Source organism: Panicum hallii, chromosome 5 (assembly GCF_002211085.1).
Source record: "Panicum hallii strain FIL2 chromosome 5, PHallii_v3.1, whole genome shotgun sequence".
In the NCBI taxonomy this organism is placed as follows: Eukaryota; Viridiplantae; Streptophyta; class Magnoliopsida; order Poales; family Poaceae; genus Panicum; species Panicum hallii.
The window spans coordinates 21,748,095-21,761,517 of NC_038046.1; the positions used below are offsets into that span (position 1 = coordinate 21,748,095).

A 13,423-nucleotide genomic window follows, 5' to 3' on the forward strand; every position below is an offset into this window, starting at 1 on the left:
TAGTCGTAGATGTAGTCGAAGTAGTTGGAGATATAGACTGGCGCTCGTTCTACGCGCGGCCTTGGGTTGTCCAGCGAGAAGTGGGCCTGCTGGGATCCCTGGATCCTTGGATCTGTCAAAGATGAAGTGGCATCATCAAAGTTGGTTAGGGATAACGCTTTGCAGAGCAAAATGCCTGACAGTCCTATTCTAGAGAAATACGTAGCACGATGATACGTTAGGAATTGGTTAACGCATTGGTTGTTGACTATAGGAGGTCCAGGGATCAGTGCAGTCCACAACCTACGGTCCCAGATATTTTGATGTCCCATATACTTTCAGAATGAATCGAGGGAGGAACATCCCAGCCCGTATAAATCAGTAGGGCCAAAACATTTCTTAAGAATTTACCGTGTACTGTAAATCCGGCTGACGACATCAGGCAGACATCAAGCTAAAGCTACAACAAAGTACCACCTTGAGAGTTGAGAGACAAACAGAAGCCTTCAACATGACTAACCAACATTCAGACAAGACAACAGACCCCTCAGACATGCATCATCAACGTAGAATAACTACCACACCATCTCCCTTGTTTTAATTTTGTGGATCACCACCATGTCTATGGTTAGCAACAAAATTGTCATTTTCCTTTTGCAACGGGTTTTGATGGTTTTTAAAACATTAGAGACGATCTAAATAGAAACGGACCCTTCAGACATATCCAACCAATAAAGGTTCGTGCAGCCCCCCGTTGTGCCTTTGGATTTAGAGGCGATACATCGAAATCTTTTGTTGTCTGACCAGTAGTCTTGGAACGGCTTTTATCAGGTTAATTTGGTGGTGTAAACAACATCTATTTTTGAAATAAGAAAGACACGAACCGTAAATTTTTATTTGAATCGGATAGATAAATTCGGTGCCCAAGAGGCCAAGACACATTGTTACTACTTTCGCAAAATAAATATTGATGTTACGAATGAAAGTGGTAAATAAAATTCGAGAACCTTATCCGAAAATTTCGCAACGACGCACTAGCTACGACTTCATTCGTGTCCGTGAATCTTACTCGTGCACGCATGGATCGCGCCGGGGACCGCGGCTCCCCCTCGTGGCCTCGTGTCGCCGTCAGCGCCACCTCCATGAGACGTGAGAGGCCGCCCGGCCCGACCAGTCGCGGCGACGGAATCCACGGAAGAAATCCCACATGTGCTGCTTACCCTGCCCTGACGAGGACCCATCGACAAGGAAACGAGACGAAACGACGGCGTGTGTGATTAGCGTGCAGCAAACCCAACCAAAACCCCCATCCCGGTCCGTCTCCAGATCCCACCAAGCCTGTCAGGGCTCCCCTTCCTCGGCTGGCGACAGACAGCCGCTGCCGCCTCCTGCGGGTTGCGGCCTGCCGCCACCCCTGCTAATATATTCAGCACCGTGCCGAGCAGAGCAGTTCTGCAAAGCGTATCTTCCCTCCTCCGTCGAAGGGAGGAGGCTGGGAGCGCCATGGATTGGGGTGTTCCGGCATTGATGAACTCCGTAGGCGACCCGTCCTACCGGGACCTCTGCTGCTACGGGGCCGGAATCGCAGGTCAGTGGTTATCCTTATCCGGTAGTAGCTAGTAGTGCGTCTGTGCGTGGCACATGCTGCCAGCCATATTCTCTTTCTTCCTGTGTCCCTGTTGTCCGTCCAGAGAGAAAGCCAAGCATTCTTCTTGGCTTCTTGTTCGTCTTCCCCTTCTGGTTCTGGAACTAGACTCCTGGATTGGGTCAGCTTTTGTTGGGTTCCTTGGGTACAGGATTGGATGCTGTAGGGTTGCAAGAAGAAGATGGCTGAATTTGATTCTCGCAGAGTTCTTCCTCGTTCTTCGTCCCATCTCATCTCATCTTACAATCTTGTTGTTTGTGATTCGTTTCAGGGAACGTCTTCGCCTTCGTGCTCTTCATCTCCCCACTGTAAGTTCCCCTTATCTTTTTTTTAGAAAATGGACTAGTTTCCGGCCAGTTCCCCTTCTCTTGATTAAGCTGATTTCCTTGTCAAATTATTAATCTCAAGAATACAAGTTTCCCCCCATGTTTCTATTCTCAACCGATCCAATGCTGAAGAAGCTATAATGCCCATCTCGTGTCTTGCAGGCCGACATTCAGGCGGATCGTTCGGAATGGATCCACGGAGCAGTTCTCGGCCATGCCCTACATCTACTCGCTCCTCAACTGCCTCATCTGCATGTGGTACGGCCTACCCTTCGTCTCGTACGGCGTCGTCCTCGTCACCACCGTCAACTCCATCGGCGCCGCCTTCCAGCTCGCCTACACCGCCGTATTCATCGCCTTTGCTGACGCCAAGGAGAGGGTGGGTACCGCGCACTGAACTGACTTTTTGGTTACTTTCTGCATATTCCACATACTGAATTTCTGAGAATGGGGATATCCTTGTTGCAGTTGAAGGTCTCTGGTCTCCTGGCAGCCGTCTTTGTGGTGTTCGGCCTGATTGTGTATGTTAGTTTGGCGTTGCTTGATCACAATACACGACAGACATTCGTTGGATATCTCAGCGTCGCATCCCTCATATTCATGTTCGCATCCCCCCTGTCCATCATTGTGAGTTCTTACGGATTGGCATGATTATTCTGCATTTCCTGATTTGCTGATCCTAACTGCATTTCATATTTCACTGGTACAAATGCAGTTGGTTGTGGGTGCTATGCAATTCAATACTATTAGCTGTGTTTTGACAACGATTCTTTTACGACATTTCAATGATCCTTATCCCCTGCTCTATTCCACTCTTTGTTTGACAGAATCTGGTCATCAGGACAAAGAGTGTGGAGTACATGCCCTTCTATTTGTCATTATCTATGTTCCTGATGAGTGTATCGTTCTTCTTATATGGGCTGCTGCTGCATGATTTCTTCATATATGTACGGTTCAAGTTTCCTATTGTTGGTTGTAGCTATTGCTTGGAAGGGTGTCTAACTGTATGTCTGTTAGTTGTGCTCATCTTGGTTTGTTTCTCAATTTCAGATTCCAAACGGGATTGGAACCATATTGGGTATCATACAGCTGTTGCTGTATGCCTACTTCAGAAAAGGATCAAGAGGGGAAGACAGGCTGCCACTGCTAGTCACACATACATGACCGTGCCAACGAACAAGGTTCGACAAACAATCTACTGTTATCTTGCCTTGTCCTCTTTTTTTTTTTCTGGCTTGCGGCTACCTCTGTGCCACAACTTTTAAGTGAGGTTCTAGTGCTTATATCATTTGTGGTGGTGTTTAAAATTAAACAACTATTACGAGAGAGGGAGGGAGAGAGGGACTTGGATTGGTGAATGGAACACTCTAGTTCTGTCGCTAGCTATCCATCATCCATCATAGAGTTTTGTTCTCTGCTGAAAGCGACCATTAACACAAACAAAACTGCATTTCTTTTTTGTAAAGGTAAATGGTGTATTCTCCTCGCACATGCTAAGTCACTAAGTCTAAACCATGTAAAAGAGAACACATCATATCATCATAGATTAATTCATCAATTAAGTAATGTTGCTTATTTCGAGTACAAAAGTTGGTATAAATCTAATGTTCAGATAACCTGCAAGCAACCCCATGTGTATTTTTATGACCTGGCGATTCCATAGAAAAAGGTTAGACGCCAAACTTTGCCAAAGATGGATAAGAAGCAAGCTCAAGTTTATACATGTTGCTTAATTAAATATAAATGGCCAGTCAATGAAGACGATGCAGCTTTTAATTGGTGTCACTTTCTTGCAAGATATTGATGTCTGGGTACGGCTCCCACGTTTTGTTTTCTTGAACACAAAATATGGCCCAGGTCATTGTATTGATGTTGCTGGGTCCGAGCTGGCACTAAAACAATCTAGTTGTTTTCTCCCAAATTTCAGGTGCATTGTCGAAGTTGTGGAAATTTTTCAGGCGTGTACAGTCGTTGCTTTATTCTGCTTTTGTATGCTTGGAATTCAGAGGAGAAACTTGACCTGTCAGTGCTGAATGGGGCAATGGGCGGCCTATAACATTGAGGGGAGTCAAGGCCGAGGTTATCTGAAGACAGAAGACACCAATTGCTGTGGTTGTCCAAATCGTTTCGTTTCTGTTAAAAGCACGCTGTTTATTGGTTATGTGTACACGCAACACGAGTCATAGTTTCGCTGAATATTCCACGGTAGATGCTGCAAATTGTTGGAATCATTTGTTTAAATATATATGTATATATAAAATGAATGAAGTTTTGTATAGCAATTGTTGTTGCGTGGACTTCATCAATGGATGGGGCCTCTTGCATGTACACTAAAAACAATAAGGACATTTGGTAATAAAAGAGGATTGTTTCATCATCTCTTCTCGTTTGGCCTGGCCTCTCGTGACACCTTGGGCACTTTATTAATACGACAGTACTATAGTAGGATAATGATTTGCCTGTTCCACAGTTTTTCAAGAGAGAAAAATATCCTCGAATGTGCACACAGCACACTTCAACCACATGTTCCCAGCTAGTATACTTCTGTTAGATAGATTATTCATTGTGTGCTCTGCTTTACAACAGGAAAAGAAAAAAGAAAGGACTTTTGTATGCTCATTCGTTTGGCTCGTTTACAAATGAGGTATTGCAAAAGACTAAGAAAAAATTTGCAACTGAGGCTGCTATCTTGACATGCTTTGTTCTTTTTAGCCTCGACAGGATAAAAACTGCATACGAACACAAGAATGAATGTGTAGCTTCTTTTCTTCGGTACCTATGTAAATTTAATTAAAAAATAGTGGGCTGATAGCATGAGCAAGGGTTTTGGTGGTCATTCAGTATATTCGCTCAGCTGTGGAGACAGGGCGAAGGAACACAACAATGACAGTGATGTTGTCTTTGCTGCCGTGCTCTGCAGCCTCTGTAGCCAGCCTCTTGGAGCACATTCCAGGCTCTTTTACTGTGTCCTTGATTATTGACAGCACATCCTCGTTGCTTACCACATCCCACAGGCCATCACTAGCCATCACCTACAGGAAAACCGGATGAAGTGATTGTGAAGCTTTAGATACTTCGTTTCAGTAGATCTCTTGATATTTGCTTAGTCATCAACATCAAGTGCAGTAGGAATTCCGTTATAATGATTTCAAGCAAACTACTACATTCAAAAAGGGCTTTGTCGATGTAAACAAGCAACAGAATATTAGGACCATCATACCCTTTTGGAGCATCATACCCAATGAGCTTCTTTCATAAAATGTGTATGTCCCTTGAATGTGTATCGTAAGTTAAGCACAGTAAGCAGTGGTTAATATTTCTGAAAACTTCGAATGCAAATCCACATGCTTGGATTAACCATTATGTTTTGGCTGACGATTTGACAGGTGTTCTTTATTAATTATTACCCAGTATTCAATTTTATGCCAATCAAAATAGAGGTCCCACATGAGGTTGTGCGTGGTTGTATTCGACTTTATAGCCTCTAGATCTAGGGTCCCAAGTCTGTGTGCCAGGAGAACCAGACCCAGTCTGGTTGGCAGTGTCATTTAAATTGGTTTCAAAAGTTTTGGTTTATGAGGAAAATTGATTTCAGATGGGAACTGGTAGGTTCCAGTCATTCCATGAGGACCCCGTCAGATTCAAATTAGAATTTAAGACGCACTAACCAAATTCACTGGGAAGAGAACCAATATCACCTTGGGTCCAAGATTTTTTGCAAAACCAAAATTCTAAGCCAACTCCTGTTTCATAATAGCCGTGGTCCATCCAAGGCCAAGTGGATTTTGGGATGATGTGGCATATCCACAACTGCATTTTATAGCTTTAGAAGTAGATTAATATGGGCAAACTAACCTGCTAACTAACAACTATTTATGCCCTACAATGTTGAGTCACTCAACTTGATCAAATTAGTAGAACAATGCCAGACTGGTATCATCAGCACTAAGCAAGTTCCCCAGTACCATATATACTTCACGTTGGACTATGCAAAGGAAGCATTCAGGCTATCACTTCCTTTATTAGATATGATATCATCTACTATGGCAAAATGACCTATACCTTCCATGCAGTGTTGTGTACACCAGACAAAGAAAGAAAGAAAGAAAAAAGAAAGAAAACATTTATTTAGTAGGGGAGCGTGAGATCTAAAGAGGTAATTCATCTCTATATTCTTTATTCTTAGGCAACACAAACAGTGGTTAGCAAAACACTCTCCGTTCTGAAATAAGAAAAATGCTCCTGTTCCAATTCAATACAAAGCAATAGGTAGATGCCAACTAAACAAACAAATGAAGTTCAATGTATCATGTTGATTTACAATGAGAAACTGCAGAAAGCAACATAATAGAAGGAAACCTACCAGGAACTCATCATCTTCTGACAAAGCAGTTTCAATAACCTCGGGTTGTGCTGTGACTGCTGGCTTGAGATCATCATCACCAATTGACCTTGTGACCTGTTAGTTAAAGCTACATTCCTATCAACACGACTTTCCACATAAAATCCTCGATCATCAATTTTAAGCACCCAAATTCCAGCACCCCAACATTTATACAACTTATTGCCACAAGCCATAAAAGTAATATAGAAAGAGGTGGAACATTTTTTCTTATGACCTTGGTTGCAAACTAATCATCGCCACATTTCTTGTTTATTGATTCACAGAATTGAAATTAAATCTAAGGACTATATTCCTAGGGGTACCGGAATGCTGAGATGACAAAATTTAAGAGGTGCATATGAACTGATAAAGCAAATTTTTTTCAAACTGAAAGTCCAAAGTATAAGTTTTTTTATAATATTCACCAGTAAAAAGATTCTTATAGCTGCAGTAAACACCCTGGGAGTAAATAAAACTTTATAACTTTGCTGAGCTGTGATGTGATTTATATGAAAGTCTTTCTCTATCCAGATAGTAGATTATATGAAAGTCTTCCTCTATCCAGATAGTCTTGTATGTCAATTATTTTCTATGTCTGATATTTATTTAGTGAGCTAAGGTTTTACTGAGCAAGAATAATAGTTCCATACATACTTGCGGTATAGCAACTAGTCATGTGCATCAGTAGGCAGCACAATGATTTGATAGTTTTCCTTGTTGACAAAAGCACACAGATAATTCGATGTTTTATACCCAAATAAATTGAAAGGTAATGAAGAAGCAGTCAAGTACCATCTTATAGCCAGAAGGAACAAGTAAATTGCTGATAAAACATATTAGTAGGCAATAGCAGAAAAGTAATAGTTCGCAACATTGTTTTTTTAATAAATATTTGTAACATTGTTTCATAGATGAGTACTTGCTTCACTGATGTACGTAAAAGAATTTTGCCAGTTTATTGCTAGTAATTGGCCATTTCAATGCATAATCTAGTCAATATTTGCTAAAAGGGGTCAATTTGAGCACCTGAAGAGCAGCTGTACCCACACGCCAGGTATCTATTTGCCATTTTACTTCAGTTCCGGCTTTTATTACGCGCTCTCTTTCCTTCAGACAGCTAGCAACATGATCCTATAACAACGAAATGAAAATAAAGTTGAGCCAGAGGTGCCATAATCCCCAAAAGAATGTAGTATAATAATATGATACAGAACGATTGAGCCCAACCTTGGTCATGGGAAATGGTTTACCAGCACGGCTCAGGATTGCTCGGCAATCACCAGCATTTGCTACAAAAAGCTTGTTTCTCACTACTAGGGCTGTCACAGCTGTGCAACCAGGATGCCAGTCTTTTCGGATTATCCTTTTTGACTTTTGGTGAAGAATTAGTTCTTCTCGAAATGCTATGTCAGTCCTTACAAATGCTTCTGCGAGGGCATCAATTGGGCTGTATAATGCCAGAACTCAGATCAATATTTGAGCATGTTACATTTTCCAATGTTTTGTGTTCAAAACAAACCTTGTACTCCGACCAAATTGCTTCAGAAACCCAGGGACTGCTCGGACAGAAAACTCAGCAGCTGCTGAACCTGTGGAAAGTATTGTGTAAGATATTCTAATATGAAAAGCTAGTAAAGATCAACCAAGCTATGTTTCTTTGACTAGCAAACCTCTGTGACCATCAAAAATGCCAAAGGCAAAAACATCCTTTTCTTCGCTCACATGGGGAAGCATAAAATGGGTATCTTCCATAGTTTCCCTTCGACCACATGTTGCAAAAGATCCCCAACTTAATGTTGGACGATACTCTGAGGACTGATTGGAATAGCCAGACCAAAGATTCTCTGTAAGATCCGATTTTTCTGATCTCTTAACAAAAAGCTCCCCTTGGTTAAACCAGTTTAATGCTTCTTTATAATGGTGTGCTTCTATGTTGCCATTTTGAATCTTGCTCACAGGGGATGATGGAAGGCAAGCACTTGAAACTAAATGCTTTTGGATTATATTTAGCTCATCAATTATATTTTCAAACGATGGTCTCTTTTCAGGATCGGGATCCCAGCAACGCTGGATAAGTGACAAAAGAACCGATGGAACACCAGATTTCGTAAGGGCAAGTGCAGGGCGCAATCCTTGAGAAACAACTGCTGCTGTAAGTTGTTGTTCAGTGTAAGTCATTTCAAGAACAGTGTGTGCCTACAGAAAATATGGTTAATGATGATTTCTAGGAAAATAGAAGGGTCTGTCATGTTAAATACAGTGAACTGTAATAGGAACATTTGTACAGAACTAATAAAGGAATAGATGTATGATTACCCAGTAAAACACATCTGAAGCTATTCAAGCTAATACATCAACTTTAATGCTGAATGGAATATTAGCTTACAATTGGAATTATTCATTAACCATTATAACCAGAATAAGAAAATTTTCAAAGTGCGGCAGAATGGCAAAGCAATTATGATGACCTTTTCTCTAGGCATCATGGAATACATTATATGATGTAGAATGATCGTTGCCCATGATCAGTCAGATGAATTTTTACAACAAATTGCAATAAACAAGAGAACATGGTAGCATAGTTGGCATTAACAAATCAGCAAAGAAGATAAAAGAATAAAATACCTGTGCTTCTGCTCGCAGATCTGTATAAGGCACCACACCAGTAAGAAGCTCACTGTAAATTTAGTGAAACAGAGTGCAAGTGTTAAAGCATCACGAATAATGATGCTAGCAGAATACCCATCCTTGTACTGAACAAATTTTCACACGTACAAAGAAACGACACAACTTAGTTGAATATGCTAGCAAAACCTCTTGCCAATCACAGCATAACTAATTGTTCAATGGATTCTCCATCTAAAGTATCCAGCTATGTTCTAGCTTGCAAATCCAATTCCACATCCCTTGCCTATTTGCATCACTGGTGGACCCAGTTACATCAAAGCAGTTCACCATCAGTAGAATGGGCAATGACAATATGAATGCATGCAACCTGGTTGTATGCTAGATGGTAAGACAGAGACATGCTGGCGAAGGAGCTCTAGAGAAATACTGATACACTAGCATCACTATAGTTATTTTATTCTGAGTAACCATACTAGCACCACTTGTTTGCATAAATCAAGAAATCAAGTGTCCAAACACAATCAGAATTTATCCTAAAGATATGGCATCTGTGTCGGAACAAGCATATTCCTAAAAGCAGGTGAAACTACTGCTGCTATGTCATATGTATCAGCATCACTAACAGAAACACTATGGAGAAATAGTTTATACTGTAATTATGATAAAGTTATTGAAGTAGATGGTGTCATTTTACATTTAATGATAAAGGAAAGAGGCCTTACTTGATAGATATTGCGAAGCTATATACATCAGACTTTTCTGTATGTATATCCTTTCTCAAAATTTCTGGTGCCATGTAAATTAGTGTCCCAACCATATTTTTTTTATGGAAACCACCAGTGGGCTTGCCAGATGATTTCCAGTTCTCAACTGAGACATGCTTAATATCCTTCTGAAACATGGCTAAGCCAAAATCTGCTAGGTGTGGATGGAGGTCTTTGTCTAGCTGTACAGAGTTATAAGTTTCCATTAATGTATGAAAAGGTGGAAAATTGCAGGTACTTTGTCTAGCTGCAGCCAAAATCAAAGCACGGAAGTATGTGATTCTACATAGACATACGAAAAATGCAGGGACATACCAAAATATTTGCAGGCTTTATATCTCTGTGAACTACCCCAAGGATGTGTAGGTACTGGAGAGCCTTTGCTGCAAAGGTATCATGCAAAACAGTGTCAAACTAGTATTTACAACTTTTGCAACAACAGGTATGAAACTCAAACAATATCAAGCAGGCCAATCCGCCATGGCCACCTAACAAGGGATACCAATAGATGACGACTGATGCTTCTTTGGATTAGCAATAATTCTTGGCCCATGGACTTTATGCTGACCATATTATTGTCTTTATACTCAAACTTTTAGGCGCACTTTTCTCCTTGGCGATTTATTTAACAGTATTATTTTCAGTAATATGTTTATGCATCACCTTGACATTAGAAGCTCTTAGTCTTGTTCAAAGAACAAAACGAATTAGGAAATTATCAGTGTGAAAGTTTTAGACCAGAGGAAAAAAAATCCAAAACATACAAGGGTAAGACAGATACTGAGAAATAACAGACGAAACTACAACCACAAATATCCAGATAAATAAAGGGACCTTAGGTACAACTTGTATGCTTGCATGTCCGCATATTCAAGTGAACAAAACAAAAGGTAAACATTTACAGAGAACTGAGCAAGGTTGAAGTAGGCTGAAATTCGAAAGCATGAAACCAGGAGACCATATTACGACAAAATACCTTGTTTCATGCTAAAAACTGATTCTTAGTTATTGACATTCTGCTTGAAGCATGTTCCAAAGTACCGTTCATGCAAATCTGTTAAATTAGATCCTCAAACTAGAGCACTCTCCAGTTCAACATTATGCACCATATAGTAACATGTGTTGAAAGCATGGTCATTGGCCTTTTTTTCCCCCTATTAGATCAACAATAACTTAGCCTTGGATTTGAAAAATCCATTTCTGTCAAGTAACGACATCAAAATTGCCTAGAACCACTGCTGAGTAAACCCTACGGTCTATACTTGTTTTGATATCTAGGAGCATCAAAAGATATTAGCAAACTTGGACCTAGATCGCTGGCAATGGCCACCACTTGCTGGACAGAAGGGCTCCATTCTTCAACATGAATCTTGTCTGAAAGGTTTGGAGGCTCGAAGAAATCAAAGAACATCAAGTAATTTGGAGGGCGTGCATGTGCTGCGATCAGTTTCGCCAACCCTGGGTGATCCAGCTCACTGCATGCACATAATAAATCACAAAATTAATCAAATTAACTCCTGTTCAATGTCCAAGTGTCAGCGCATCCTGAAAAGGAAATCCTTCATGCTTTCCTTTTGAGATCAATGCCTAAAGCAGTTGTGGGCAAGCAGCTTTACTCCTAGTAGTCTTAACAATATATATATATATATATATATATATATATATATATATATATGTATATATATATATATATGTTTCCATTCGTGGGCTGCTGCTACCATGTTTACCCAGTGGACCGCATAACTAACACTCCTCTATCCAATTCACGGCTTCTTTTTGGACAAATAGTTACCGCATCAAGCTGTCAAAGAATGTCAGCACAAGCAGAATCTCCCTTGTCCTTATTATCCCCAACCGCACGACTCCAACCAGAACATCTTCAGCAACTTTCCCTTCTAAGTAATTTAACTATTTTTGAAAATACTCCTATTAAGTAATTTAACTATGGGAACCCGAGGAGTAACAGAACGGGATGAAACCGACCAGAGGAGCTGGAGCTGGTAGTGGAACTTGTCGAGGTCCTCGGACGTGGACAGCACGGGTTTCTTGGCCGCGACGCGCTCGCCGGCCAGCCGAGCCTCGTACACGGTGCTCTCCGACCCTGCACAGCATTTCACCATTACCACGCTCCATCCCTCCTCTGAAGAACCACCACCCAAAGAGGAACACGGGAGTCGTGGTAATACCTCGCGCGATTGGGGAGAGGAGGGAGAAGGAGGCGGACGGGAGGTGGAGCGGGATGGCGGCGCTGCGGCAGCACCCGCGCACGCACCGGTTAGTCTCCTCCGGCGGCACCACCAGCCCCATCTCCGCCGCCGCCACAAGGGAGGGGGGGCGATCGGTGGGGCCGGCGGCTTCGCTCTTGCCTTGGGTGGAGGGGAGGAACCGAAGAATGAGAGTCGAGCGGAGGCACTGGAGGCTTGGGGGATCAATCGATTAATCCGTCGGAGAAGCCGTTGACTAGTTCTCTTTTTCCTGGTTACGCCGAGAATTACGCCGAGAACCTTTTGCTTACAACATGGCGAATCAAATGACTTCTCCAGTACTTTGGACCAAATTCACCGTAGAGACCCAGAAGCAAATTTACTCCAATAAACCCTCACCTTTCAATCCATGAAAATACTTTTGCAAGGTCGACAAAGACAGTCATAGTAGGCATTTCATCGCGAACAGTCACCTACAAAAATATAATTAAATAACTTAACCAAATCCAAATGAGTTACATCTACTTTCCAATTTGAACCCAATTTGACATTTTTGTGTTATTATCAGCCATCGATCCTCTGTATTTTATTGTGTTGCATCTGTTCAAATTATAGTTCACTTTAATTTTGCTCTAGTAAATTTAAATATTTTGTTTAACTTTGATCGAATTTGTAAAAAAATCCATATTTGGAACACCAAATTAGTTTGGTTGAATTAACCATAAAATACTTGATCCTGCGTCTATTTTATGGTGTTAAAATTATTATATTTTTCTATAAAGTTGGTTAAATTGGAGAAATTGTCTTAGAACAAAACTAAGTATCAGGATGAGTTCTTGTACCCGATTTTATAGATCCAGATGCTATATGATCATGCTGCTATGAGATTAAGATCCATGGTAGGAGCAACACCATCTTGAAATTGTGAAACCATAATAATTTGACATACAGATCGGGATCCAAGCAAACTTGTCAAGAGAGTAGAAGTAACGAGGCCGTTCCATGATTACCTTTAATTTATCGCAATCTTATTAGACATATATGTGTTATTTATTGATCTATACTTCTATACTATAAAAGTTAAAATAATTGAAAACATTCTTACCAAAATTAGACCTATCATACCCTCAACAGAGGGTCCATTTGCTAAGCCGTGAGATTTGATAGGATGGGTGGAGACCCATAATTTTGATATTTTTAAAATATTTCTGCCAAAAAACCAAATCTTTTTTCACCAAGCCCATCCAATGTATACATCCTCTCCCTTTTTTTAAGCGGCCACCGATCAAATTTTCGCTTTCCTTATGTTGACGCCAATCAAGAATCTTTGGACACCAATCAATTTTTCTCTTTCCTTTTGCAGACATCATCAAATTTATATCCTGAGAACACCAATTATATGCTGGTATCTTTCTATATGTGTCGTGGCTTGTTTTATAGATGTATGCCATATACACACCAAAGATTTTCAAAATCAATGGGCTGAAAAGAAA

At 40.8% G+C, this 13,423-nt stretch overlaps 2 protein-coding genes across 2 annotated transcripts; one reads left to right on the forward strand and one right to left on the reverse strand.

The window, feature by feature from the left end:
• Positions 1-1,297: 1,297 nt before the first annotated feature.
• LOC112892099 (bidirectional sugar transporter SWEET2a) lies at positions 1,298-4,327 on the forward strand. The gene is made up of 7 exons (XM_025959176.1): positions 1,298-1,567; positions 1,896-1,932; positions 2,113-2,329; positions 2,419-2,577; positions 2,778-2,897; positions 3,001-3,131; positions 3,878-4,327. The coding sequence occupies exons 1-6, from the start codon at positions 1,483-1,485 to the stop codon at positions 3,112-3,114; spliced, it is 732 nt and encodes a 243-aa protein (XP_025814961.1). The 5' UTR covers positions 1,298-1,482; the 3' UTR covers positions 3,115-3,131; positions 3,878-4,327.
• Positions 4,328-4,464: 137 nt separating this feature from the next.
• LOC112892098 (protein kinase and PP2C-like domain-containing protein) lies at positions 4,465-12,158 on the reverse strand. Its single transcript, XM_025959175.1, has 12 exons — positions 11,913-12,158; positions 11,710-11,827; positions 11,035-11,201; positions 10,042-10,109; positions 9,685-9,908; positions 8,960-9,011; positions 8,005-8,530; positions 7,854-7,923; positions 7,562-7,781; positions 7,361-7,465; positions 6,314-6,409; positions 4,465-4,982 (listed from the first exon to the last, which is right to left on the reverse strand). Exons 1-12 carry the CDS (start codon positions 12,031-12,033, stop codon positions 4,788-4,790), a joined length of 1,962 nt encoding a protein of 653 aa, XP_025814960.1. The 5' UTR covers positions 12,034-12,158; the 3' UTR covers positions 4,465-4,787.
• Between the last annotated feature and the right edge of the window lie 1,265 nt (positions 12,159-13,423).

What these genes read in the sequence shown, in the direction of transcription:
- LOC112892098 (XM_025959175.1), bottom strand. Translation starts at nt 12,033, where the DNA reads ATGGGGCTGGTGGTGCCGCCGGAGGAGACTAACCGGTGCGTGCGCGGG. An exon ending in TACCAGCTCCAGCTCCTCTG is followed by an intron (nt 11,202 to 11,709) that starts GTCGGTTTCATC and finishes ATGTGCATGCAG; the next exon opens with TGAGCTGGATCACCCAGGGT. An exon ending in GGCCATTGCCAGCGATCTAG is followed by an intron (nt 10,110 to 11,034) that starts GTCCAAGTTTGC and finishes ATACCTTTGCAG; the next exon opens with CAAAGGCTCTCCAGTACCTA.
- LOC112892099 (XM_025959176.1), top strand. Translation starts at nt 1,483, where the DNA reads ATGGATTGGGGTGTTCCGGCATTGATGAACTCCGTAGGCGACCCGTCC. An exon ending in TTGCTGACGCCAAGGAGAGG is followed by an intron (nt 2,330 to 2,418) that starts GTGGGTACCGCG and finishes TCCTTGTTGCAG; the next exon opens with TTGAAGGTCTCTGGTCTCCT. An exon ending in TGCATGATTTCTTCATATAT is followed by an intron (nt 2,898 to 3,000) that starts GTACGGTTCAAG and finishes TCTCAATTTCAG; the next exon opens with ATTCCAAACGGGATTGGAAC.